The 26,762-nt window shown below is 55.1% G+C and overlaps 10 protein-coding genes and 1 non-coding gene across 11 annotated transcripts; 6 read left to right on the top strand and 5 right to left on the bottom strand.

Annotated features, from left to right (window-relative positions):
• Window positions 1-279: 279 nt before the first annotated feature.
• SEN34 (tRNA-splicing endonuclease subunit) lies at window positions 280-1,203 on the top strand (the record flags this gene model as incomplete). The annotated part of the gene is made up of 1 exon (XM_071064662.1): window positions 280-1,203. The coding sequence occupies one exon, from the start codon at window positions 280-282 to the stop codon at window positions 1,201-1,203; it is 924 nt and encodes a 307-aa protein (XP_070920763.1).
• Window positions 1,204-1,717: 514 nt separating this feature from the next.
• MFIFM68171_09242 (Putative amino acid sensor-independent protein) lies at window positions 1,718-4,843 on the bottom strand (the record flags this gene model as incomplete). Its single annotated transcript, XM_071064661.1, has 1 exon — window positions 1,718-4,843. One exon carries the CDS (start codon window positions 4,841-4,843, stop codon window positions 1,718-1,720), a length of 3,126 nt encoding a protein of 1,041 aa, XP_070920762.1.
• A 557-nt stretch (window positions 4,844-5,400) lies between these two features.
• On the top strand, window positions 5,401-6,294 carry MFIFM68171_09241 (RNA recognition domain-containing protein; the record flags this gene model as incomplete). The annotated part of the gene is made up of 3 exons (XM_071064660.1): window positions 5,401-5,429; window positions 5,508-5,821; window positions 5,891-6,294. The coding sequence occupies 3 exons, from the start codon at window positions 5,401-5,403 to the stop codon at window positions 6,292-6,294; spliced, it is 747 nt and encodes a 248-aa protein (XP_070920761.1).
• Window positions 6,295-6,576: 282 nt separating this feature from the next.
• On the bottom strand, window positions 6,577-7,893 carry VMA8 (H(+)-transporting V1 sector ATPase subunit D; the record flags this gene model as incomplete). The annotated part of the gene is made up of 6 exons (XM_071064659.1): window positions 6,577-6,741; window positions 6,794-6,849; window positions 6,944-6,988; window positions 7,126-7,500; window positions 7,723-7,801; window positions 7,879-7,893. The coding sequence occupies 6 exons, from the start codon at window positions 7,891-7,893 to the stop codon at window positions 6,577-6,579; spliced, it is 735 nt and encodes a 244-aa protein (XP_070920760.1).
• Window positions 7,894-8,483: 590 nt separating this feature from the next.
• Window positions 8,484-10,277, bottom strand: MFIFM68171_09239 (alpha-1,2-Mannosidase; the record flags this gene model as incomplete). The annotated part of the gene is made up of 1 exon (XM_071064658.1): window positions 8,484-10,277. One exon carries the CDS (start codon window positions 10,275-10,277, stop codon window positions 8,484-8,486), a length of 1,794 nt encoding a protein of 597 aa, XP_070920759.1.
• A 568-nt stretch (window positions 10,278-10,845) lies between these two features.
• Window positions 10,846-11,891, top strand: MFIFM68171_09238 (Carcinoembryonic antigen-related cell adhesion molecule 1; the record flags this gene model as incomplete). Its single annotated transcript, XM_071064657.1, has 2 exons — window positions 10,846-11,284; window positions 11,347-11,891. The coding sequence occupies 2 exons, from the start codon at window positions 10,846-10,848 to the stop codon at window positions 11,889-11,891; spliced, it is 984 nt and encodes a 327-aa protein (XP_070920758.1).
• A 492-nt stretch (window positions 11,892-12,383) lies between these two features.
• Window positions 12,384-14,985, top strand: SYF1 (pre-mRNA-splicing factor syf1; the record flags this gene model as incomplete). The annotated part of the gene is made up of 3 exons (XM_071064656.1): window positions 12,384-12,437; window positions 12,502-12,672; window positions 12,727-14,985. The coding sequence occupies 3 exons, from the start codon at window positions 12,384-12,386 to the stop codon at window positions 14,983-14,985; spliced, it is 2,484 nt and encodes an 827-aa protein (XP_070920757.1).
• Window positions 14,986-17,335: 2,350 nt separating this feature from the next.
• Window positions 17,336-17,419, bottom strand: MFIFM68171_t145. The gene is given in 2 exon segments: window positions 17,336-17,370; window positions 17,383-17,419. It is a non-coding gene; the product is annotated as a tRNA-Gln (tRNA).
• Window positions 17,420-17,649: 230 nt separating this feature from the next.
• MFIFM68171_09236 (uncharacterized protein) lies at window positions 17,650-18,815 on the bottom strand (the record flags this gene model as incomplete). The annotated part of the gene is made up of 6 exons (XM_071064655.1): window positions 17,650-17,685; window positions 17,740-17,848; window positions 17,905-17,960; window positions 18,021-18,313; window positions 18,384-18,400; window positions 18,502-18,815. 6 exons carry the CDS (start codon window positions 18,813-18,815, stop codon window positions 17,650-17,652), a joined length of 825 nt encoding a protein of 274 aa, XP_070920756.1.
• Window positions 18,816-20,387: 1,572 nt separating this feature from the next.
• On the top strand, window positions 20,388-22,453 carry MFIFM68171_09235 (Major facilitator superfamily transporter; the record flags this gene model as incomplete). Its single annotated transcript, XM_071064654.1, has 7 exons — window positions 20,388-20,484; window positions 20,546-20,726; window positions 20,795-21,090; window positions 21,227-21,395; window positions 21,450-21,566; window positions 21,632-22,215; window positions 22,278-22,453. The coding sequence occupies 7 exons, from the start codon at window positions 20,388-20,390 to the stop codon at window positions 22,451-22,453; spliced, it is 1,620 nt and encodes a 539-aa protein (XP_070920755.1).
• Window positions 22,454-25,839: 3,386 nt separating this feature from the next.
• Window positions 25,840-26,652, top strand: MFIFM68171_09234 (Protein kinase domain-containing protein; the record flags this gene model as incomplete). The annotated part of the gene is made up of 3 exons (XM_071064653.1): window positions 25,840-25,937; window positions 26,010-26,299; window positions 26,408-26,652. 3 exons carry the CDS (start codon window positions 25,840-25,842, stop codon window positions 26,650-26,652), a joined length of 633 nt encoding a protein of 210 aa, XP_070920754.1.
• Between the last annotated feature and the right edge of the window lie 110 nt (window positions 26,653-26,762).

Below are 26,762 nucleotides of genomic sequence, written 5' to 3'. Positions count from 1 at the left end.
GCTTTTTCTTTGTTCCTCTTGTTGGTGCTGCTTAACGCAGCGTCGACAGCACGCGAGGTGAGTCACTTTTCTTCAGCCGATTCCCGCCTACCCCCGAGAACAGCATGATTATAACTATCGTATTCCAATCTGTCAATCCACTGAATTTCTGTGATGACCGCATACGTGTCCAAGGCTTATGAGTCCCTGTTCTCATCTACTCTCTCGAAGCACTTTCATTCTCCGCTTCTGGGCTGCTTCTAACCGAGTCTCAGGTTCTTGAAAAGGTCCATCGGAAAGATGGCCGCCGCAGTGCCAGAAAGACTGGTCCGGATCTCGCGCGTCGCGGGCCGGTACCTCATCTTCGACATTGAGGATGTCGTGCACATCCGGCGCCACCACGGCATCTGCGCCGTTCTGACGGGTACCATGCCGCAGAATCCGACGCAGAACCTCTTCTTGGGCTTGCCCATTGAGCTACATGCCGAGGAGGCTAAGCTGTTGGTTGACAAGAAGGCCGGCTACATCGCCGACGAACTCTCGGAGCATCTCTCCCAGTTGACAGTCATGGACGAGGCTACCCGCAAGGCCTACCTCCAATCCCTCAAGAGGCAACGCAAGAGCGCGCAGCTTGCCTTTGAAGAGGAAAGGGCAAAGGTACATGCCAAGCATCAGAGCAAGCGTGAGGCCGCCAAGGCGAAGCCCGCTGCAAAAAGCGCCTCGGCCGCAGCAGCAGCAGCAGCAGCAGCAGCAGTAGAGGGCGAGGCCGAATCGCTATATGACGCGCCGCTTCCTCAGCCCTCAGCTGCCCGCGTGGCATCAGCGAAAGAAACCCTCCTACCAGCAATCACCCCCACCACAAGCAGTGACCTCCTGGCGGTACCGAGTACCGGCAGCGCCGCGATAGATAGGCCCTCCTCGTACCCGCTATACAGGTATCTTAACTCCAGGGGTTACTACACGACGCCCGGGCTGCGGTTCGGGGGCGACTACAGCGTCTATCCGGGAGATCCGTTCCGGTACCATGCTCATTACCTGGCCAACAGCTACGGATGGGACAAGGAGATACCGATGCTCGATCTCGTCACTAGCGGCCGGCTGGGCACAGCTGTCAAGAAGAGCTTCCTTTTCGGTGCCGAGAAACCCGCTGACCCCGAAGAGGCCGGCAGTGCCGAGGGTGGAGGTGAGGTACGAGTATTCTGTGTCGAGTGGGCAGGTATGTGAGAGCGCGGGATACCAGGGCGCCAGGGAGCGGAGCGGATGCAGTTATTCATGAGATACCCCGTCGACTTTGTTCTTCGCACTGCCATGTATATCTGCGCTTGCAAGCAAATTGAACACTTGAATGAACTGCATCCCTGATTATGTACGTGGTGTTGAAGTCCAACAACAATCCTCGGCACCCTCTTGTTTCTAGCAGCCTCGGTAAAGTATGTCACCGTCTCCCAACTAGGAGCAGTTGCTTCGTATCAGGCAACAAATAAGCGTTGTTACCCGTCTGTCTCGCAGAAAATCTAGAACTCCTTGCCAACGCCGACCCTAGGAACATTGGAACAAGAAGAAAAAAAAAAAAAAAAAAAAAGAAGGGTTCCATCAACGAAAGGCGAGCCCACAACGATAACAAAACCCACCGGTACTAATGCCATGCTTTATACCCCCCAACTTCCCAAGCTATGCTTACAACAACAACAACAACGGAACCCTCCGGCCCAACCCATTACGGTCCCACCATAGCACATCAGGGAACGTAAATGCGACTGAAACTAATCACCTCCCTCCGGCAGCACACACACTTGTCAAAGTTGTTCATGGCCAGCGAGACCCTGCAGTCATCGCACAGGCTGAGGCACCTACAAGGCCAGACGATGATGGTCCTGGGCGCGCACTGGCAAACGACACACTGGGGGCCGTCGGGCCCAAGCCCCGCAGCGCCGGTCGCCCAGCTTCCCGGTTCCGACGACGACGGCTGCGCCGCGGCAGCGGCAGCGGCAGCGGCAGCGGCGGAAGAGGAAGAAGACGAGCCAGACGACTTGGCGGCTTTTGCCGCGGCGCGACGGGAAAGCAGCAGCTGCTCGAGCACGCGGGCTTCCTCCTCGGGGGTCATCTTCTCTGGGGGCACGAGGGTCCGACCGAGGTGGTGGTGGTTGCCGCTCAGCAGGACCTGCGCTCGTTGGCGCTGGAGTTGTTGTCGGAACCGGGAGCGGGTCATGATCCCCTCGCTGGTGAGGTGCGCGGCTAGCGCGCGCGCTTCATCGCGGTCTTCGGGGCTCTGCGGGTGGAGGAGGCGGGCGAGGTCGGCGGCGGCTATGGGGCTGTCGAAGACGGGGGTAGATTCTCGTTCCCGAGAGGCGCGGGCCGAAGCTACGGCGGATGCGAACGAGAGGGGTGTCGGGGCGGGACTCTGCTGGGTTGGGGTGCGTTGGCCGTCGTTGTCTTCAGTTTCCTGGTCGTTGTCGTTGTCGGATTCCCAGTCGAGTTCGCTGTTGAGGTCGGTCTCGGTTGTGGAGATGACGCTAGTGGTGTCGAAGTCGGGATCGTCGCCCACGCTGGCGTCGCCATCAGTGCTGTGGTGGGCGGCCGGAGCGTAGTCGCCGCTTGAGTCGGTGTTACCCCACCAGCCGCCCCTGAGGAAGTAGCTGTAAAGCTTCGAGTCGACTTCTCCCTCGTCGACATGAGGAATGGCCTGCCCGGGGTTGTCGACGACGTTATTGCGCTCCATCCGCTTTCGCAACTCGGCCTCCACATCAACACGGTCGGTCCGCGGGATTGCAAAGAAGACCTTCCCTTCACCAGGGGACAAAACGTCCACATTCAACCCGCGATCTGCAAGCCCGGGCTTCTTGGTCTCTGGGGCTTCGGATTTAGGCCTTTGGGAGAGACCCTGGAGCCACCGCGGAGGGGTTCGCACACCGAGGTAGGAGATAATCTTAACGGTGCACAGGGCCCAGGTAACGAGCAGAAGCCGGCCGATATGCAGCACATATTCAACAGCCATAAGCCACCGTGAGCTCCTTTCAACGGCACCCACGCCGTCCCGGACACGTCTGCCGGATACACTGTTCTTGGGGATCTGTTGTGCTGCTTTCTCTCTCGCGTAGCCGCTGGTGGCAGTAGCCTGCCCGTCTTTGACCGGCACGAGACCGATCGTCCCGACAGAGTCGAACCGAGACCCTGGTACACCACCACCGATCCACTGCATCCTCAGCTCCTCCATCTCACGGAACCTTTCGTCCTCTAGCCAGGTGTATCGCTTTAGATTCACTCGACGGTCCTCGTTCAGGTAAACCGCCTCGCTGGCCATTGTTATCGCGCCGAAACCGGCTCGCAGAAGCGCAGTATAGAAGTCCATGTCCATTCGGATACGGATGTCGGACAGCGACACGTTCGCCTGCATGTTGGCGTGGGCTCGGATAAAGCGCTGCTTGAAGGTCAGCCGTTCGGTATCGCCGCCCTGCTCAGGGACTGCGAGGGCCGAAAGCGTGAGGGCCATAGCATAGACAACACCGCAGGCATAGATGCCCGCCAGGATTAGAATGTGCGGGATGAAGCCAACAATGCAGACGGTCGGGAATCTCAGCAATCCTTGGGTCGAAGCGTCATCAACCGAAAACGTAAAGGCGCTCCAGACGATGCTTGCCATGAAGCAAAGGCCCCAGAACCCGGTGCTGATAAGGCGGAATTTGGACTGCAAGTTAAAAAGCCCGAGAATATGGCTGGTGATGTGGCTCATGGAAGAGAGGAATGCCACGAGCAAAACCTCGGGCGGCGTGTTGACACGCTTCATGATCATCGATCTAGTGACGGCGATCTTGGGGCCCAGCGCCGCCTGCGACGTGGCGTTGCCGTTGGTGAATAGGCCCCATCCTAGCTGGTTGCTGATGGCTGCATCAGCTTCGGCAAATGCCAGCGAGTGTTCGAACAGCGTCATGCCCGTCTCAGCAGCCACCGGCCGGCCTTGTACGGCGCATGAGAGCACCTCGATAAACTGGCTCAGACAAAATGTCCCGAAGAGAGGCCAGAGCCGGGACAGCGACCCGACCAGCTCTGGCTGCTCCCGGTTGTCCCAAGGCACCATCCTTATCGAGCGGCAAGAGTCTTGATCGGCAGCTCCAAAAAGCAAGGACGAGCTCAACCCATGGAGGAAACTATTCGCCTGCGAGAACATCAGATCCGAGCTCTTGCTTGCATTGCCCCAGCGCAACTCGGCAAAGTCGGGAGAGGTCTGGCACTGTATCGACTGCAGCAGTCTCCGGGCTTGCCAAAGCAGGAGCACGATGGGGGCGATTCGAAGCAGAAGGCGAACAGGCCACCGCAGCCGGAGTCTCCTACGGGTCGCGGCGAAGATGTGGGTACGGTTGAAGACTACTGCCATGGCGATACAGCATATCGCCCATTTGCTTGTCGCGTAGCTAAAGACGCTTCCTATCCCCTTGGCTCCCTCCATCGAGAACCGCGAGACGAATGCGTTTGGATCTTGGGCGGCGGCGGCGGCGGCAGCAGCAGCGGCAGCCATTGAGGTAGTAGATGCGGGCGACGTTGACTCGGTGAAGGTTTCGAGATTGCCTGCCAGCATAGTAGACGAGGAGAAGATGTCTGTCTCGGTCGGATCGGGTATGACTCGTTGTCCGAAGCCGTCAATGGCATCGGGGAATGAGATGAAAGAACCCAGTTTGCCCAGTTTCATGACCATTCTAGGACCCGCCCACACCAGATCTTCCAGCGATGGCGCCAACTTGGACATGTTCATGGCCAGACCGAGATGCTGCGCCGTCCACATCGTAAAGTTATGCCAGGCGCTCGCATTGTGGAAAGGCCGGGGCGCGACCGATGCCGCGACAGCTTCTGGAATCGATGATTCGTCCATGGCTTTTGGCCCAAGGAACCCGGCCGAAACGGGGAAGCGGGAGACGGCGGGACGAATGGGCCAGTTACGGCGACAATGAAAGGGAAAAACAAGGGCGTATTATCACACAGCCGCCGTGTTGCATGTGCGCGTGGTCCACCGATCTAGTCGTACATTTTTATAGCGGTCCAGGAGAGAAGACGGGGAACAGATGGGAGTTCGGTCGGAGGCTCGGTAACTGCGTCGCGCCGCTTGAGCCGCGTCGCCCTATCCTTGGAGGTGGGAATACGTAGTTGGTGCCGATGGTGGGGCTGTCTATGATAACAAAGATAGGTTGGTTGCAGCGGGCCGTTGGAGCCCAATGACACCAACTGCGTCAGCGTTCAGCGCACAGAAGAGTGGGACCGGGCCGTCGGTATAGCTTGGCGCCACTTAATGTTGGCGTTACCTCAGCTAATCCACTCCCTGTACTCAACCTCCAAACTCGACTGCATTTTTCCCAAGGCGCTCAACGCAAACAGGTTGCCAAGTTACCTCGCGAACCAAGAATCTGCAACAGCACCGCCGCACAAATCAAAATGGCTTCGGCGCAACAACCCATCGCTACGTATGTGTCATTGCACTCCGACACATACAAGGCGGCCCCCGTTCTAGACGCACAGGCGAACTAATCTACGATTCCCAGGGTCTATGTGCGCAACCTCGAAGAGCGCGTCAAGCCGGAGCCGCTCAAGCAGGCGCTGCGCACCATCTTCTCCGAGTATGGCAACGTGATTGACATTGTGGTGAAAACGAACCTCAAGGCCAAGGGCCAGGCCTTTGTCGTGTTTGAAAACCCGGAGTCGGCGCTAGCTGCTATCGACGAGGTGCAGGGTTTTGAGTTGTTCGACAAGCCGATGCAGGTTGCGCTAGCGCGCAGTCGGAGCGATGCCACTGTGATGCTGAACGGCAATGAGGAGGAATTTGACGCTCACAAGCGCCGGCGCATGGCCGAGAAGGGTATGCCCGTTCGGCCCACAAGTCGATACCGCTGGCGCAGAAAGCTAATGCTCTATACAAACATGACAGACAAGAAGAAGGCCCTCGAGTCAGCCGAAGAGCAGAAGCGCCTCAAGCGGCCCATGCCGGGAGCGGCCGCTGAAGTCGGGGCCCGTCCCGCCAAGAATGCCCGCGGTGCCGGCCTCAAAGCTACCGGAGCTGGTCCTGCTGCTGTCGTTCCCGACGAGTATCTGCCTCCCAACCGGATTCTGTTCGTCCAGAATCTTCCCGACGACTTCGACAAGGACGCGCTCACGGCTATTTTCGGCCGCTTCGAGGGCTTCCGCGAAGTTCGTATGGTGCCTGGCCGCAGTGGTATCGCATTCGTCGAGTATGAAGCCGAGGCAGGCGCCATTACCGCCAAGGAGAACACGGCCGGAATGGCACTGAAGAATGGCGAGAAGATCATGAAGGTCACCTACCAGCGGCAGTAGAGTGGCGATGGCCGTAAATAACCATCTAGTGAAGCTCTTATTGGAACAATGCCGGAGAAAGTAGGATTCTGAGTGGTGGCTCGGTAAGACGGTTCACTATTGTATGATACGATCGTGCTTAGAGAGGGGTCGATGGCCTAGGGGGAATCAAGATACCCAATGCAATAAAGAAAAAGCAAACAAAACTCCCTCATTGCGCCTATGCGTATGAACCGAAATATCGAGCAGCAATCCACACCACAACCAGCATGTTGTCAGTCTCGAGCGAGATCCTACCAATTTTTAGAAGATCACATCCTGGTCTTCCTCGGCTGCTATGAGATCCGCGGGTCCGGATTCTTCTGCCCCTGGCGTTTGATTCTCCTGGCCCGCCGCCTCCCGATCCTCCCTCTTCTTCTTCAACTCGGCATCCAAGGCGGCCGTGTCCCGTTGTTTCTTATTCGCAACCTACATAGGATGAGTGTCGCGGCTCTTTGAAAACAGTGTAATGAGACTATACCTTCTTGAGTCTGTAGAACTCCTCTCTGTCTAGCTCATCGAGTTCCGAGTTGATATCTGCATTGAGGTCAGCAATCCGTGGGCCAGAAAAAGAAAGAGAGAGAGAGAGAGAGAGAGAGAGAGAGAAAGAGAGAGCATGCTGTTCCCTTACACTTGATGGTGTTCTCAGTCCTCGGAATAATGACATGCTCGCTACCTGCCGTTAGAGAAGGCGTCCTTGGTTACCGTCACAACAAACCCCCACTCACATGGCATTGACTAAACCCTGTTAGCACAAGCGAAAAGACCCTACCATCAACCTCGGAATCCAAAAAAACCACAACCATCACTCACCTCTCCGATTGACAACCTTGATGACCTCATCCAGGATGACAAACGCCGTCTGCAGGCTAGCCAGCTCGACGAGCGCCTCGACGGCGCGGGCGTATGTCTCGCGGCACCGCTGCACCTGCTGCCCGCCCTTGCCGAGGCCCGTCATGGCGAAGTCGTTGTTGCCCTCGGTGAGGTAGCTCTCAAACGCCGGGAGCAGCACGCCCGACACGTTCTCCTGCTTGGCGCGGATGCGGAAGCGCGCCGACTTGGCCGACTCCTGGATCTGGTACCCAATGTTCCCCCCCACCGCGTACGTCACCTCGGCGAGCGACAGCGACGCGATCTGCATGACCCGGCCCATCTTGCGCTTGGCTTCGTCGATGCGGCGGGTGATTTCTGGAGAACGGAGGAAAGAGAGCGACGGGGTTAGGAACGGGTTTGATTTGAAGCGGTTGTGTGGCGGTGGGTTTTGGTTTGGGGTTATGCGTTACCTCGAAAGCGCCTGGGGGAGTGGTTTGGTGTTAGTTGATGTGGTTGGTCCCAACAACGGGAGGGTTGAGGTAAGTGGGGAGTGGGAGCAGTACTTAGTTAGAGCTTCACTCTTTCTTTTTAGTAGACTGTGACCTGTCTCAGCACCCTTGAGCTTGGCTTTCATCACGCCCAAGGACTGCCGTGTGGGAAAGACGGCCTCGCGGTCCTAAGTTGGCAGCATCATCAAGTCAGCGGTGCGGTACGGCGGGGGTTGCGCAAGTTGGGGGGGGGGGGGGTGCGTACTCCTGCGCCGGACATGGTTGCAGCTCGGCCTAGGGAAAGAGATGGGGGGAGAGAAAGAAAGAGAATTCCAAAGCGAAAGTTGAATAGCTATGAAAGCTGGATACTGGCGCTCATAGAGTTGGCGACGACAGCTGGGAGGGACGGGCGGCGGTGGTGGAGCTTGGAGCTTCGCGGCTGATGGAGTGACGGAACGCTCAGCATGCAACCAACTGCTGAACGGCGTAGGGCATCATCTGCTGTGAAAGGCCGCTTATAGCGGCTAGCCCCACCAACGACTGCAGCACCAGTCCTGGCCTGTGCAGATGGGGCCCAAGATCACCAAGGGAATTGCCCCACCTGATCTGTCGTACTGTACACTACCTTACACTACAATATTGTTATCCAAACGATGCCTCCAAAATGAACATACAGGTGCAGAGTTTTATTACTGTAGACTAACCCTGGTTCCCTACCAAAACAGGAGCTTTTGAAATATATATACTCGTCTATCCAAAACCGGGAATGCTGCCACCCATCTTGTTCCCTTCTTAACTCGAAGCGCCTATAACCCTGCCAAGGAAACTAGGCCGTAGCCTTGCATTGTACAATACCGCGTAATCCGGTGGTTAGCTGACCGGCCGTCGGAAAGGATGGGCTTCCGTATTGAAGACAAACTCGTCCAGGCTGATCAGCCCCGGTTCGCTAAAGATGAGGTAAAAGTATTTCAGCGTCTCGGCCAGCCAGAACGACTCCATCGAGTCAACCGCCTCCGGCTTTTCCTTGATTGTAACGTCGCGGACCGCCGAGTTGGCCAGCTCGGTGCTTGTAGTCCTGTTGATGGCCGTAAACATTTCCCATGCTGACTCTAAGAAACTCTCCTGGCCGGTAATACGGTATAGCACAAAGACACTTTCGATAGCTTCCGGCCGCAATTTGTGCGCCCGGTCCGGGATAGCAGTGAATCCCCTCGGTAGTCGATTCTCGTTGATGATGGCGTCGGCTTGTGCGTCGGCTCCTGCACCGTTTGTGTCCGCTTCAGCTCTACGGAGGACCGCTTGTTTCCAAGCTTTCTCGCTCCACTGGCAGCTCTCATTTGGCTGGCATGGGGCCATGAAAAAAGTCTCGGGCATGACCCCATGCGGTAACGCCTTGTACGTCCATATACAGCCGTCCACAAGCCTCTTGGCAGCATCCATGTCCTTCTGGCGACCGAACAGCCTTCCGCCCAGTGCCATCAACCCGCCCAAGAAGCAGACTAGATGCTGACCGTGCGGGTCAAGCTCGATACCATTGTCTTTGACGTGGACCTCCCCTGCGATAAGGATGTCCTCATTTTCCGGCGTCAGTGGGCGGAATAAGTTGTGCTTCGTTGCCGTGTCCATAGCCTTCTCATACATGGTCTGGTAGATCGGTAGCTGACCGCCCATCATGGCGGCCATCTTGGGCAGATACTCGTATGCCGAGTCGGCCATGGCGCCCAGGCTAAACAGCGAGCCCGAGTTGAAGCTCTTCTTCTCCCCATCCACCATCAGCGGCCAGAGGCCAGGGAGGGCTGTCGAGTCCTGCTGAGCGGCCATCTCGTCGGCAATACGCTGCACAGCATCGAACCACTTTGCGTCGCCCGTTAACATGGATAAGCGCGTAAACTCCATAGACAGGCTGCCAATTTCGGCGAGAGCCAAGTGGCTGGGAGCAACCTGCTTCTCCCCCCTGGCGGCGGCATGGATATCCCACCGCGTGATAGGCATGCGATTTGGCGTATCGAAGGCCTTGTACAGCATATCGCCAACCTCGACAGCCTTGCGCAGTAGCCGTGCATCGCCGCTGAGGTCAAAGGCCGAAAGGAAACCGCCGAGGAAGCGAATATTTGTCTCGAAGACGTTGACTTCACGGAGGTCGGTATGTGTGAAATTGATCGCCTCGGCTGCCGAGACAGCCTCACTGAATTCCGCCTTCATATCCATGATCCATAGCGTATCGAGCGAGTCGACCAATGTGGCGGCCCAACCGCCGAAGTGATCCCGGCGACCGCCTGACACGGGAGCCAACTCGTCGGAGCCCCAAGCGTGCTCCTTGTAAGATCGCCAGCACCTGGCAAAGACGTGTTCGACGGCCTGGCGGCGCTCGTTGCTTCTGGCGCGCCCATCTCGCTGCTCGGCGGGGAATGTAGTCGTCTGCACTGGAGGATACCGGATAGGAGCCTTAGCGGGTAGTGGCTGAATAGGAGGGGGCGGGTAATGAACAGGAACCCTTGCCCAGAAGGAGACATCCTCCCCGTGGGGATGCCAACCATCTGCTAGTTTTGGTGTTGTCACAACAACATGTCCTTCGCTTCGCCATAGGTATAGGTAGACCAAGAGCACCAGAATCGCGGCGCAGGGGATCAAGGTAAGCGAACCTCTTCTCGTGGAGAAGATCATGCTGAAGCTCAGGTGTAGTGTGAGTGTCTTTACTGGCGGAGAGCCAGCCTTGCAGTGCCAGCGGCGAGGTCGTGGGGTATATTGTACTCCGCGCCAGCAAGGGAGGGGGATCAATCAGGCCGTCTCGGTGTGTCTGGCATGGAGGTGTGCACTAACTTAATAAACATGCATAAACTGCCGATAAAAGAAAAAAAAGACACGCGAGATGGGAGACGACTGAATGCAGTCGTTGACGAGAGCTGAGATTCAGGTGGTGAGGGTCAGAGATAGCCTTCTTTGTTGCTGTGCTTCCATTGGAAGGGCTAATTAAATCCTTACACGTTCCGCCCGTGGTGTGCATAGCTTTTTACTTAGTGCTTACCTCGATTCAGGGGCCTACAGCGATCTGCCGTTCACTCCGCCGTGGCACTACTAAGCCTGGTAAATGACGGCTTGGCTTGGGGTCAGGTCGCGATGGGTCTCTCTGCTTATATGCAGGGTGTAGGCAACCGCGGCAGATTTTGTCGTGCTTCCGGAGCCTTGCGCTGCTCACTACTACTGTTAGAATCGCACAGCTGCTCGCGACATCATGATCTATGCCGCCGGCCTCGGGGCGCTCACCTTCCTCCTCGCGGCCTTCTCGGGTTGGCCTCGAGCCGAAGCTGTATGCTATTACCCAAGCGGCCGCATAGCCCCTAACGACATTCCGTGCCGGGACGACACCCCACACGCGACGTGCTGTGGCCAGGGATTTGCATGTCTATCGAACGGTATTTGCCAGGCCACGGGGGAAGAACTGCAGCAGCCCGATGCCTCTGAGTTTGTGCGGGGGGCCTGTACTGATAGGGAATGGCGGAGTTCTAGTTGTCCGCTGTTCTGCATAGAAGAAGGCGTCGACTTCACGGATGGCGGGAACGGTATATTCAAGTGCGGAAACACAACCGATGATCTATACTTCTGCATCAATACCCGCACCGTGGAGGACCCAGGTATCTGTGAAGAGAGGAGGGATGTATTATTCTTCCCAGGTATGTGCTCTGCGATAGTACGGGCTCCTCCCGGCTCGGACACAGAGCCTGACGCCCTACAGGAACCCCCTCAGCCATCACGACCATCGGCGTATCGCCCAGCACGACTTCCTCGTCAACCAGCACGTCTGTCTCCTCCCCGTCCTCGACCACTGAAGCCGCCTCGTCCACAGTTCAGGGAGGCAGCGATAGTACGAGTGGCCCTGAGATACAGGAACCCGCGGATGATGTCAATGAGCCGGCTTCATCATCATCATCATCATCATCTTCTTCTTCTTCTTCTTCTCCTTCTTCCAATCTGGGAGCAATCATCGGTGGTGCCGTCGGAGGCACCGCTGTTGTAGTTCTCGCCGCAGCGGGTGGCTGGTTGCTCGCCCGGAAGCGGGCAGCTAATGGCGGTGGCAGCGTCAACGGGTACGGCTACGGCACGGCACCCAACATGTCGCCCTCCTTCAACGGTACGCAGACTTATACCGACGCGTACGAGACAACGAGCGTGTGGAAGCCACCGGTGCAAGAGGGCCCCTATGAACTTGCACATGTGTCACGAGGCCAAGAACTACCCGCGGAACGTCAATTCACGGAACTGCCGGCGGCCTACCGATAAGAGGCCGCAGAGTCAGTCCAGGGAAGATGTACTTTAGATGGCGTGGAAGGCGCGAGAAGAATGGCATATGTGCGTTATACAGTTGTTCATAGCATCTCCGGAATTTGTGAGTTAAGGTTAGCGGACCGCTTGGCGCGGCGTTAAGCCACGGCCGAAAAGCCGTTTTATACACTAATTGTAGATCCTGTACTGTACACTAGCTGAGCCCCACTGTAAAAGCTGTTAGGGTGAGGGGTGCTGTCTGGTCACGAATTGATCCGAGCGTCTCAACTTCACATTTGGTTGCCGAGCGCGCCTAATTGCCAGACATCGAAAAACGCAGCTCGGGAACTGCACAAGTCTGCGCCTAAACTCAACTCGAGGATTCCTCCAGCGGTGATGTCGTGGCAACGCGACGTGTGATCGTCCTTTACTCTCTCCCCTTCTCTCCGGCTCTGCCGCTGAAGGCGCCGGTCGATTCTCGGCTGCGCGGCAGCCACCGCGTTTGTCGGCATGGCTTCGAACCCGTCGCCAGCATCTGGGCGGAAGCCCGACTTGGCCCTGGTCGTATGTTTACCCTAGCCTCCCGAACCTTTCTGGGCCATGGGCCGCTAAATGCTCTTTCCCATAGTCCGAAGATGATTTCCCCTACGAGCAGGATATCCAACGCAACCCCGGAAGCACGAAGCCATGGCTGGCCTACATCGAGTACAAGCTCCAGCATGGGACAGTACGAGAGCAAGCGTTCGTTATGGAGAGGGCATGCGTCCAGCTGCCGCGGTCATACAAGCTGTGGAAGATGGTAGGTCCCTTCCCTTTGGCAATTTAGAGGTCATCGTGTCTGACCCCTTGACAGTACCTCCGGTTCAGGACGAAGCACATCGCTAAACTCAACGCCGCCATCTTCGCTGCCGAGTATCAGAAGGTGAATACGTTGTTCGAGCGCGCATTGATCCTTCTGAACAAGATGCCGCGGATATGGGAGATGTACCTCAGGTTCCTGATGCAGCAACCCCTCGTGACTCTCACGCGTCACACGTTCGACCGTGCGCTCCGAGCGCTTCCGATTACCCAGCACAACAGGATATGGGCGCTATACCGGCCTTTCGCCAACTCGGCAGAGGGCATGACGGCCGTCAAGATCTGGCGGCGGTACATGCAGGTCCACCCCGAGGACGCTGAGGACTTCATCGAGCTCTTAGTCCAGACAGGGCTATATACCGAGGCCATACACAAGTACATCGAGATCCTGAATAACCCGCGCTTCCAGAGCAAGAATTCCAAGGGTCACTACGAGCTATGGAGCGAGATGGTCGATCTGCTGGTCGAGCACGCAGCCAACATCGAGACGGGCCATGAGACCGGCATCGATGTGGAGCGCATCATCCGGAGTGGGATTGAGCGGTTTAGCGACCAACGAGGGAAGCTATGGTGCGGCCTGGCGACCTACTGGATCCGGCGAGGCAGCTTCGAGCGGGCGAGAGACGTCTTCGAGGAGGGCATCACGACAGTCATGACAGTCCGAGATTTTACCCTCGTGTTTGACTCTTACGCCGAGTTCGAAGAGTCCATCATTGGCGCCTTGATGGAAGTTGCGTCGACACGGGCCGAAAAGGGCGTGGTAGACGAAGTGGCCGACTTTGATCTGGACATCCGCATGATGCGCTTCGAGCATCTCATGGACCGCCGTCCTTTCCTCCTGAACGACGTTCTGCTTCGGCAGAATCCAAACAACGTTACCGAGTGGGAGAAGCGGGTTGCTCTATGGGGTGACAACAAACAGGAAGTGGTACAGACGTATACAGATGCCATCGCCGCCATCCAGCCGAAGAAGGCCGTTGGCGCATTCCACCAGCTCTGGGCCAATTACGCAAAATTCTACGAGAATGGGGGTGATTTGCGGAATGCCCGAATCATCATGGAGAAGGCAGTCAAGGTCCCGTTCAAATCTGTGGCAGAGCTTGCTGACATGTGGATCGAATGGGCCGAGATGGAACTGCGGAATGAGAATTTCGATGAAGCCGTAAAGATCATGGCCAAAGCCGTGCAGGCGCCCAAGAGGTCGACGGTAGACTACTTTGACGAGACGCTGTCACCACAGCAGCGCGTCCACAAGAGCTGGAAACTGTGGAGCTTTTACGTCGACCTTGTCGAAAGCGTGAGCTCCCTCGAAGAGACTAGAAAGGTCTACGAGAGGATATTCGAGCTCCGGATCGCGACACCCCAGACCGTGGTGAACTACGCCAACCTCCTTGAAGAGCACAAGTACTTTGAGGAGTCGTTCAAGATTTACGAGCGCGGTTTAGACCTCTTCAGCTACCCGGTCGCCTTTGAACTATGGAATCTCTATCTCACCAAGGCGGTCGATCGCAAGATCAGCATCGAGCGGCTCAGAGATTTGTTTGAGCAGGCAGTCGAGCACTGCCCGCCAAAATTCGCCAAGGTCATCTACCTAATGTACGGCAACCTCGAGGAGGAGCGCGGTCTGGCCCGCCACGCAATGCGCATCTACGAGCGCGCCACCCGCGCCGTGTCTGACGAAGACCGAGCGGACATGTTCAACTTTTACATCACGAAATCGGCTTCCAACTTTGGCTTACCCTCGACACGGCCCATTTACGAGCGCGCCATCGCCGCCTTGCCGGACAACGAGGCCCGTGACATGTGTCTCAAGTTCGCCGACATGGAAAAGAGACTGGGTGAGATCGACCGAGCCAGAGCCATCTACGGACATGCCTCGCAGTTTTGCGATCCTAGGACAAACCCGGATTTCTGGTCAAAGTGGGAGCAGTTTGAGGTGCAGCACGGCAACGAGGACACGTTTAAAGAGATGCTCCGCATTAAGCGGAGCGTCCAGGCGCAGTATAATACCGACGTCAACTTCATCGCCTCGCAAGCTCTGGCTCGAAGCCAGCAGCAGAGGCAGGAGAACGGCGGCAGCGCCGGCAACGGAGTTGACCCAGAGGTTGCCGACGCTATGGAACAGCTCGAGAGGCAGGCTCGCGCTCCGGCGGGCTTTGTCGCTGCCTCGGAAGGGCCCAAGGGCAATGTCCCCAGCCAACCGGTCGAAGTATCTAACCCCGATGCCATCGATCTTGACGACATGGATGAATGACTATGATAATTATCTGTACGTAGAAAGGGCGCTGTATTCTTCTTACTTTTTCTTGTTTATGGGAAGAGATGGAACAAGAACAGTACTATTCTTAAGGGGCATTGAGGGCACGCGAAGGGGAGGATAAGCGGGCATGCCAATGCTGGTTCTGGTTTCAATGCCTATCAGACAACAAACGAAGAACACCTTCGCCTTTCCTATTACTACTATGCCTTTCTCCCTCGGCTACGTACGAGCGCATTCATTCTCCTTTGGACTCCTTCCCTACCCTACTCCATATGCTTAATCATCTTTCCGATCCAGTTAAGCCTGCCCCCCCCCCCCCCCCTGCTGTCTCTCTCTCACTCTCTTTTGTCTCTTTTGTTCAATGCCCATCTTATCCCGTACTTGATATCAATCCCGTACCCATCTTCCCAAAATCGGTAATGGGCCATACACAACATGTCAGCGGCCACTCACTTATCCAACATTCATCTCACTTCTTGCCATAACCTTTTTCGGCATGCATCTGGTGGAACTTGACCGCATAATTGCCGTCAACGTGGCCGTCGCGCGAGCCGGGCACGGCGTAGATGGAACCCTTCCGCTTTTGGAAGCGACTGGGGGGCACCTTGGAGGCGTCTATTTAGGAAGAGGATGAATAGATTGCTCGGTCAGCGTTGCGGTTCAGTCTTTGGTGTTATTTTGAGTTCATGGGGTGGTTGGGAGGCTAGGTTGAACTTGGCATTGTGATTAAGAGAACATGAGGGGGGAAAGGGGGGAGGGAAACACAGGAGAGGGGAAGGGGAAGGGCATCGGGGTTGTAATTTAAACAGATGGGATATGGATGCGGAGGGGGAGCGGAAGCGGGAGGGGGGATTTACCCCATTCGTCACTATTGCGCCGGTCTTCCCGTATCGACGGCGAAACAGGACTCGTGGCTGTCGGTGTGCTGCCGGTCAACCCGGGGGAAGGAGGCTGCCGGGCTGTCGGACTGCTGGCCGTGATGCTGGCCGTGCTTTGTTTCCGGGCGTCTGGGGGGGGGGGGGGGGGGGGGGGGTTTGTGGAGGCTTCGTTAGCCCATCTGCTCATTGCTATGCAAGAATATATAATCGAGCAGGGGGTGTGCTGGTAGAGGTAAAAGGGACAAGGGCAGTAGAGGTGGACGGGGAAAAGGAGGCGGCCGTACCTGCCATTCCGGATGTTTCGAACTGAAAGAGGTACGAATTAAATCTGCCACGGATGATGGTTCAAACAGAACAGATATGGGAGGTCGTGGAAGAACGGAAGAGGCGTCGAGTGGGTAAGATGAGGTAGGCGGGCGTCAGGGCCTGAGAGCAATCCGATCTAACCCTGGCTTGGGAATGCTGGCTGGGTATTTATCTAGGAGCTACGATGTGAAGTCACCGCGATCATCCAAAATAGACAGTTAGGAGACGGACGGTCATCAGAAGTGGTTTAGGCTTGGCTTTTGCCTCCTCCCCCTCCCTCTTCGTTGCTTTGTTCGTTCGCTGGCCGACTCGGTCTAGACGCCCCGTCGGCCGCAACACAACCCACCGTCATAGCCTGCCCGTGATGCGACGAATCGCAATATCAGAGACGTTAGATCTGCCGGGGCTCGACATTGTGTCTTGTCCGATCTCTTCCAATCAAACTCGCAGAAGCGCCCAGCCGGCTTGCATCACGCGACATGCTAGGACGCAAGTCAAGCGTACATAGCCGTCGATTACCGCATAGCGAATATTTTGGTAAACTTCTGACATACCAATTGAGGCAGTGCACAAGCCAGCATCCCGCCACGAAACCCAATCGCGGGGATCATGTCTGGTCGATGAGTGCCAACGAGCAAATGAGAATTTGAGGGGCTGACGTCATGAGCGACGTTAAAGCTGCAAGCTAATCGACATGGTTGACACTTACAATTGCTTCCTCCCATCCACCGTGCATCTTCTCACGATGCTGCGGGATTGCCTTTCTCGGCCCAGGGAACTACAAGCTCGCGGAATGATACACTTTGGAGTGATATGAGGTAAGGTAGCTCTGCTTCGCTGGGAGAACCGAGGCGTCTCGCGAGATAACTGCATGCCACGGGGAGACTGATGTGACCGGGAATCCCGGGCTTGCGAGGCACTGCCGAACGCGACGCGTCGACCTGACACTCGAGCCAAAAACACCTGCAAGGGCTAGATTGTCAAACGAATACCACAAATATTCATGCAACATGCAGTGCTCCGACCTTAAAGTTTCATCGGCAATGAATACTTTGTAGCTGGAGCTTGTGCTTAGCAATACTGAAGGAGGGAAGAAAAAGTGTACCAGTACTCAGGCCCATGGTATCAAGGGTTCAGGCAAACAAAACCTGCAAAAGATTAGGTCGTGCCCGGGTTCGAACCGGGGTTATTGGAAGTTTGACACTGATCAAAATCCAAAGTGATAACCACTACACTACACAACCTTTTGTCATTGGTGCCGTTCTAAGCCATTGCTCCTTATGTAATTCTTCAACCAAAGCAAGCTAGGGTTAGGGTCTTCTAAGTAGTCGTTACTTTCAGGATCACAGTTAAGAGAAAAAAGAGACACTAATGAGCATAAGGTGGCTACTTCATGCATCTATAACCCGCTAGAAAAATCACTGAGTATGAAATTTTAGCGTCGTTCATCCATAAGCCCTAGGTTTCCCCTTTTTCATGTCTCCCTGCGATGCATGACACTAGCACCAGCCTGGGACAGTCAGTCAAACAAACTTATGGATGTGGTGTGTGACAGGTTACTCACTTGATGGCTGGGGAAAATCAATGTGTCAGCAACAACCACATTCTGCCTTCTCCCTGCAACGAAGACTACCACCTCGGCGATATCATCAGGCGTCAGGGGGTCGCAGCCGCTACGATGCCATTCATTAGATATAACTACACTGTCCGACACAAGATGCTCACTTACGCGTAGACGGCGTCAGCCTTGGCCTTGTCGCCATAGAACCTAACAACTGAGAACTCCTATCAACATGGCATCAACATCATTCATCTGCCGCCGAAATAACCTTGACAGGAACTCACCGTCTCGACCTGGCCTGGGTCAACCTCCATGACCCTGATGCGCGTGGCAATGAGCTCCTTGCGCAATGCCTCCGTGAAGCTGCGTACAGCGGCCTTTGTAGCACAGTAGATGCTGCCGCCAGGGTAGGGGTCACGGCCGGCGATGCTGCCGATATTAATGATGTCGCCGGCACCACCGTCCGGGCGGGCTTTGAAGATGGGCAGAATCGCCTGGGTCATGTTGATCAAGCCTGTCACATTGGTCCGGAACATGACGTTGATATCTTCCTCGGCGATTTCAGGGGCACGAGCGACTGTTGGGAATCAGCTTTCCGGCACCCCCCTCGGTTGCATAGCACCTTTATAGAATCCATATCTCCTTACCTCCTTTCACCAAACCCCTGATAGCCCAGTCACCAAATCAGCAACCGATCTCATCCCAACGCCTCATAGATCCGCCATATAAAAACTCTCACACGCCCATGTAAACAAGAAGACTTACGCGTTATTGACCAACACATCCACCCCCCTCCACTCCTCCGGCAGAGAGTTCACAAACCCTTTAACCTGCGCCGAGTCACTCACGTCGAGCTGCACCGGCAGCACTTTGACCCCCTCTCCCACTTCTTCACGAATCTTTGCCGCAATCTCTTTGAGGGTGTCGATTCGCCTCGCCGTCAGAACCAGCCTCAGATCCTGCGGGGCGGTGCGAGCAAACTCGAAGGCACAACTCCGACCGATCCCCGACGACGCTCCGGTTATGAGGATTGTTTTGCCTTGGAGGCGTTTGGCCATCGCTGAGGCGGCGGAGGCCATGGTTCTGATGCTGATGGGCGAGGCGGTGGGGAACTTGAAGAGGGCCTGGAACGGGGACTGTAAGCGTGCGAGGACTCGGGCGGTGGAAATGAGGCTCCTTGTGGACATGGCAAAGCAAAGGAAATAAAATTAATCCACAAGATCCGGCGACGGAGTTAATAGGCAGTTATGGGACGGGTGGAGGGGAGTGACCCCCGCGGAGTCGGCGCTGACGCCATCCCCTCAGTGCTCCACACTCAATTGCCGTTGCCGGGCCGGCCCCGGAAAACACCCCTCATCCCGCAGCGTTGCCCGGCGATAAGCAAGCGCTACCCCGCACTGTTGCAATCGCCCTCGAACCTTAGCAGCTCGTTAGGAAAGGGGGAAGGGGTGGGTTGTAAGCCGTGAAACGCGAGTCGGCGGTGCAATAAGGCGCTTAGAATTCTGTAACATCGCAGACGGCCCTAACCGTGAGCTTTGTATCAACGACCTGTTTGTCCCGACAACGCGGGTTTGCGGCGCCGATGGATGTCTTGGTGTTACTAATCCTTAAGACTTATTCTGATGGTACGACAATAGTCTCCCAAACAACAAACATACTGCGTAGGCATCGAGTAATGAGGACAAGGAGGAAGAGATTTCATACAACGCCATAGCCGGCGCTGCTATGTCTCAAGTAACAGGGCGCTCGGCCTTGCTCCATGGGTGCCGCTGTCTGGACAGCGGGGCCCAACAGCATACAGGCTCCGTTCCGACCGGCGGGCGTCAAACGCCAAAAAATAAGAATAAAAGAGAACAGCTCATCCGGAACGAGGTTGCACAGGTAGCTGAGAGTTGACTTGAGACCCAGACGGGAGGAAAGCTCCTTGATTGGTACTGCCTTGGCCCCCTAGTGGTAATCAACTCACACCGCTGCTGCGGCTTATGAACCAACATTCGAATCCCGTTCCTGGTCATCCTTGCTTCATCTTTGACTCGCATTCCTCGCATTCGCACCATGATTGCGCCTTTTCATTGCTTCGGCCAATCCAGCCGTAGCCCTGGGCGCCAGCTACTTCATCGACGTGATCAAATGCCGTTGCGAGTCTGAGTCCAAGTAACGGCCAAGACAGTTACAATTTGGCAAAGTTCCTGTTATTGATCGCATCCGGAGGATCGAATTGACCGTTTAAACTGAGCGAGTGCCATATCCGACAGTTCCAGCAAAACTCACCAATAGGTCATCCAACGGCCAGCGAGAACAGTCTCTTTTCAGGTACGGAGGATTGTTTTCTTCAAAGAAACTTAAAGCTCCCCCTCTATCCTCCATCGTCGGATTCATCGGATCTATTTCTCGACATGGCGTGGCATCAGGAGGAGAATTCCAGCAAGCAACGTATGCTCCATGCTCCCATGGTTCGGTAGGCGAGCTCTCGTAAGATACTAGATCCGAGCAATTAATAAGGCCCTAAATCTACCACCGCTGCGGAGTTCAGCTTGTCACTTTTTTCCTCTTTGGGGACCAAACCCTTTCCAAATTACAGGAAGTTTCCAACCTGGCGGATACGATATCTCCTTGAACATTTTGCTCGGTATCAGGCAGGCGCCGTGTGTATGAAGGATAAAGCAACAAGACACTGCAAGGCCGTCTCGCAGCTTTCCTGCCCATGCTCACAACCGTTTGTCTCGCCAGCCGCTTACAAGTGGCACTGTAACTAGGACTTGATCGACTTCACGCCGGCTCTGCAGAGCGAATCAGTTGTGGCACTAAGCATCCTTCGCCGCCCAGAAGCTGAACCGGACCTTTAATGGCTTCGGCTCGTCGGACGCCCGCCAAAGGGTGGAAGTACCTGCCGCCCGTAACGGAGGGTCTGGAGACGAAGAAGACCAGCAAACCAACATCGGAGAGGACCAGTCACTGCCATTATGGAAGTGGACGATTTTGATACTCGGGTAAGTCTGCGTAGAGCCAGGGCATCTGACCGATTCAACATTTCCTGACACAACCCGATCTCCTCCAGGGTCGCCTTCGGCCTCTTCCTGTCCATACTGGACTCGGCGATCGTAGCCACCAGCCTCGTCTCCATCTCGGCCGAGTTTGGCGATGTCGGGAGTATAAACTGGGTTGCCCTCGCTTACACGCTGACCTACCTCAGCTGTGCGGTGCTCTTTGCCCGGATTTCAGACGTTGTCGGTCGGAGAGCGGCCTTTGTAGCCGCCTACTCGATCTTTATCGTGTTTTCCGTCGCATGCGGCTTCAGCCAGAGCATGCCTCAGCTGATTGCATTTCGGGCTCTGCAGGGTCTTGGGGGTTCAGGTAGGTTCTCCTTCCCCTTCCCCCTTTATCCTTTGTTCGCATTTTCGTGTTCATCTTTTCCTTCCTTTTCTATCTCGTCCAAATCGTAGTCGTATGTTTCGGAGAAGATACGTATTGACGGGGATCTGCTTTTCAGGTCTTTACAGCATCTCCATGGTTATATTGCCCGAAGTCACGCCGGCTCGCCGGCAGCAGTTCATTGGCGCCATCGTGGCGATTGTGCTCACTTCCTCGGGTGTCCTGGGACCAGTCCTCGGCGGGATTCTCACGCAATACGCGAATTGGAGATGGGTCTTTTGGATCAAGTTTGTGATACCGTATATCCGACGCGGAACGAAGCTAACCATGGCTGCTATCAGTGGACCTGTTGGCAGTATCTCTCTGTTCATATTTCTCTTCGCTTGGGAGAAAAGACAGCTGCCAGCTCCCCAGCGGAGATCCTGGCGTGACGTCGATTATGTGGGCTCTCTTTTGCTGTGAGTGTCCCGAGTCTGGAGACGGTGCAATTACACTCATTTGTATGTACTAACAAGCACAAAAGTGTAGCAGCGGCGGTTCTTATTGTCTTTCCCTTCCAAAACTCATCCAAAACGGCCCAGTGGACTCATGCCATCTTCCTCGCGCCGCTCATCACCGGATTATTTGCCCTCGCTGCACTCTTCGTCTGGCAGCACTTTATCGAGCACTACTCGCAACGGAAACTGGCAGCGGCCTTTCCCCCTGTTCTCCTCAATAACCGCGTTTACACTGCCACCGCTATACACACTATGCTTACCGGATTCCCCTACCTCTTGTCGGTGTATGCTTTCCCCGTCCGATTCCAAGTAGTCTACGGTAGAAACGCTCTTGGAGCCGGTGTTATGCTTCTGCCCATGTTAGCGACATCAGCAATGGCTACTTTAGCCTCCGGGGCCCTCAACAGCAAGCGGAACCGACTGGTTGAGACGCTAGTTGTAGGATGCGTGCTGATGCTGTTAGGCTGCGGGTTGGAAACGATGTCGTTTGACACAGGAGGAATGGAGTTCAAAATGATGGGGTATCTGACGTTTATCAGGTTTGGGTTTGGCCTGTCGGCGTCGGCAGGGACGATAATCGCCGCAACGGAGTCGCCGGTCCGGGAGCACGGTGGGCTCACTTACATTCCCATAGGGTCTTTCCTGATAACGACTAACACCATTTCTACACAGCGACGGCCCAAGGCATCATTGCCCAAGCCCGTGTATTCGGCGGCAGCCTCGGCATCGCGGCTTCTTCGACCACCCTAGGTGTTAAAGCACGCGAGGAACTGGCTCTCGCGGGTATGCCGCCTGAAACGTTCGCAAACATGGCATTGGAACCGTCACAATTCTCAACGGATCAGTAGGTGCTCATCAAGCGGGTATATCTACACGCCCTGCGCCAGGACATGATTGTTTGCTGCGCGGTTCTCGCTTTTGGGGCTTTGTGCACACTTTGGGCTTACCGCCGCCATCGGGTGTCCATTGAGCAGTTGATAAAGAGAAGGAAGGATGAAGATGAGGCGAGCCATCAAGGGTTTGAAATGGAGAGTCTACAGACTAATGAAGGCGGTGCACCCCATGCTAGGGGTGGTTAGAGTTGACACTGGGTTTAAACAGCGGTTCAAGAATGCGTAGGGGGCACATCCTTTCAAATTCATAGAAAGATAACACTTTTCACCTATAGCCGTATAATTACCATGGCCTAACAACACCTTCCTCCTTATTTTCCTTTTCTTCCGGGTCGTCATTCCCATTCTCAAATTGCCTGCAGTCCCAAAAGGCGGTTTTTTGGCCCCTGGCCAACTGATATTCAGGCCTTTTAGACCAACCAGTTCTGGATCTTCTGCCTCCAACGGAACGTACCAGAGCCGCGTCCCTCATTCTTGGCTCTCGAAACGTGGAGCTCGCCGAGCACATTATCACTTTCCTCGACGGAATGATCTTGACTGTGACAATATGCCGGAGCTGATGCGAGGCAACGACAGTAGCCTTCAGTCGTGCCTGGTTAAGCACAGGAAGAAGCCGATTTGCACACCCGCAGTCTACGCAGGCTTCAGGAGGTTCCCGGTCACGGGAGATTCGGCCTTACTATCCGCACGATACACGACGGTCAAGTATGCCTTCTTAGTTCCGCTTTATCAGCTGCACCGCGATCGAGTGCATCGACGTGCACAGCCCCGTGGTGAGCGAAGTACTGGTATAAGAGTCTTTTCTTCTAACAGATACCGCTGATTCTCTTTCTTCCCGCCTCGGTTTTGGAGTAATCATGATTCGCCTCTGGACTTTCTTCAAATCTAAACGTTATTTCGCACACTTGGATAAAAGACAACTTCGGGCATCAACCGTTAGCTCAGTTGCCTGTAGAGTTGCATGGTTTCGTGTAGGCTATCTCGACATGCGTTAGGATATTGAGAACGCAACCATGGAGATTGTCCTGGATTCGGTTTTGGCAGCCACGAACCTGAAGACGCTCCGCTTGAACTTGGGCACTTCGGCCGTCGCCAGCCTAGTCAGTTCTTTACTCGGTTAGCTCTAGCCGGCGAAACAACCGCGCCGCCCATCGTCAACGTAAGAAATGCCGTTGATCATAAGAGCTCTTGGGGAAGAACTGAGCTACGTTCTAGGCATGGACATGCCAAGTCCGGGCTTGCCAGACACGGAGAGATTTACGAGCGACACCGTTAAACCCTATCTTACAGAACCCTAAGTTCCTAGTGGATTCGAACAAAACAACCCCACCTCTCCAAGATCTCGGTACTGCTACCAATTCACACTAGACGGCTTCAGACAGCCAGACTATCCCCCCCCATCAATTAGGATGCCTTGTGAAGAATGTACAAGCTCGGTGAACCTTGCAAGGGGTCATGTCAACTGGATTCTTTCCCGCGTACGCACCTGACCGTTTCGAAGGTTGCTGCACTTGGAGATCTCGATAATGACGTTAAGCGGTTGAGCCGCCCCTCCGACCCCAATACGGAGCGCGTAGTGATCGATCAAACCGTTCCCTTTAGCGGCTCGCGAAGACCTTGAGGAAGACGCTACGCAAGGATGTTTCAGTTGAATCGCGCTTGGCTGAAACTTCCAATCCAATTGATCCCGCATGGCAACCGTTGTTGGTTCTCCGTAGCACGGACATAGACACGGGAAAACGATTCTTTTGTGATGCAGGCCATGCGGCATAAAGTCGTGATAGAGACAAACACCATTTGTTGTTAGCAATGACAGGATTTGCAGTCTGTGCCGTGCATGGGATAACCAGTAGCCGGAGCTAACGTACCCGCAACCTGAAACGAGTTTCACGGCCAGTTTGGTAACCCTATTACCTAGCACCAGGTCACTGGATGCGGGGAGCCGAAAGCCCGATGCTGGGATTTCCTCACCTCCGGCTGTTTGCTGTGCCTCCGGACTGCCTCTAGCGGATGGCTGCGACTGGGGCCGGGCGTACGGATCTGTACAACGAGAGCGAGCGGATTGCCATGGGGGATCCTTGCTACGGAACAATATGTAGGTACTCAAAGTACTTACACGGAATCCCTCCCCTCTCTCCCCGGCGAATTCAGACGCTGCATATGATCAGGATCTTGGCTTGGTTATATTCAAGTTTCTATGATGAGATAAGCCCCGGCTAAGTGAGTGGAGCAACCTCAGATGCCCTTAGCTCGCTGGGTGCTTAGTACTACCGCACCAATTCTTCCTAGAGTCACGTATCCGACTAGCCTATCCATCCCTGGCTTATAGATCACGGACAAGCAAGCAACGACACGACTGGGATGTTGGGAGAGTCACCGCATGCACGGGCAAAAATAAGGCGGCTTTAGAGGCAAAAGGAGGAAGCTGAGCACCCTCCCACTTTCATTGCTTTGGCCTATACACATCGGGGCCTCTGGAAAACACTTAGGGTTCACTCGCTTTCGCTCCCTAAGTCATAGTCGGAAGTAACTTTCAAACCTGTCCATGGATTTGGATTTATGACACTGGACCCATGGAGGTGTGTCCCATTTTCAATAGGGCATCTGACAATGGAGCCCGTGACCTTGAAGGTACCCCAAGCGCTATCAAACACCGTCGGTATATGTTATTGATTAAACGAAGCACGACTTGATTATGTCTATGGTTATACATGTATTTCCCCCGGCAACTCCGATATATCCTAGAATATTCATTCCAAGTCACCAGCAAATAGCCCAATGGCTCCTTCTTTGATTTCCACACACCTTCATGTGGCATGGGCCCCTTTGGGCCGTTGCTGGCCATTCTCGAGAGCTAGTACATTGTAGCTGTCCACGGTGATTGATCTATCATAGAGTAGTTCCGTCAGTTAGCGCTACATCACCCCTCAACGGAGAAATATGGCAAATGGGTAGGCACAGTCGTGCTACAATTGAACTCATCTCACGGGTGTCTCGCCCACGGACGGCCCCGGTCTCGTTTAGTGCTGTGATTGGCAGCGAGCAGGCGCCAAAGGTGTCGCGACACATCCTGAATTTTTCATCAACTGATCGCTGGCGTGCAGATTGCTAAAATACCGGTGGTGCTTGGTACGAATATCGCCATTAGTTTACTGTACTTCGGTTTCCTTTCTTTCTCGGACATTGTATAGTGAGCAATAGTACCGAACGACACAACCAGGCCGCTTAACCCGGAAAAACCCCCCGGACCGCCGCCTGCGCCGTGTTGGATCAGCTTGGATGTGTCGGGTCTCACATTTGCGACATACCGTATTTGAACGACGCGTTGCCGCATACCCTGCATGGCATCCTCAGCACTGAAAGTCGGCCAACGCCTAAAGGGCAGACTGGGCATATACACCGTCACAACGCAGCTCTATCCAATAACCTGGCCGGCTACGTCGGTTCCTTTCTCTGTCCCTCCTTTCACAACCCAAGGCTGGCTCCAACTCTGACAGTTTGCATCCCTTAGCGACGCGGCGAGCCGGACCGTTATCATCAAGCGGGATCTATCTAACCGCATCAACACTGAACGCACCCTTCTCAACCGATTCCAGCACACCTCCCTCTTCCGGCCGCTGGTGGATGAAATCGACGGCTTTGCACCAGACGATTCCGCCGCAATTGTCCTCAAGCACTACGACTGCCACATCGGGCAGATTTCCAAGGAGCAAGGGCTATCGTCGCAGGAGGTCAAGTACGTGGGGTCCTGCATACTGCAGGCCTTGTGTGCGCTCCATGCGAGCGGATACATCCACACCGGTTCGTTGTGTTTTTTCTTTTTCTTTTTTCTTTTTTTTCCAGATAGGTTGGGCGCTACTCTGCGACCTAGGCGCACTGTTGATCTGACGTTGCGAACTCCGGACATAGACGTGAAGCCAGGAAATATTCTTGTTAACAGGTGCAGTGAGGGTGATGTGCGCTTCAAGGACGTTTGCCTAGCGGATCTGGGAGACGCTGTCTTAACAGAGGGTATCGAGGCGACGAACGGTTACCCTGTTGGAACAGCCGTGTTCCGTAGCCCAGAGGCAACATTGATGATGCCGTTTACAATGGCACATGATATTTGGTCATTCGGGTCATCGGTATGCCATCTAGACTGTGACCCTTCTTAGCCCCCCGCAACTCTCCCGCTTTGCATCCTATCACTGACTGAACCGGCACCCTACCCACAGTGATCTCGCTCATCTACGGCCGCGGGTTTAACATCTTCGCGCCGGCTTGT

Source organism: Madurella fahalii (assembly GCF_045866475.1).
Source record: "Madurella fahalii IFM 68171 DNA, scaffold_5, whole genome shotgun sequence".
NCBI classification, from domain to species: domain Eukaryota; kingdom Fungi; phylum Ascomycota; class Sordariomycetes; order Sordariales; genus Madurella; species Madurella fahalii.
This window is presented reverse-complemented; position numbering and strand designations above follow the sequence as displayed.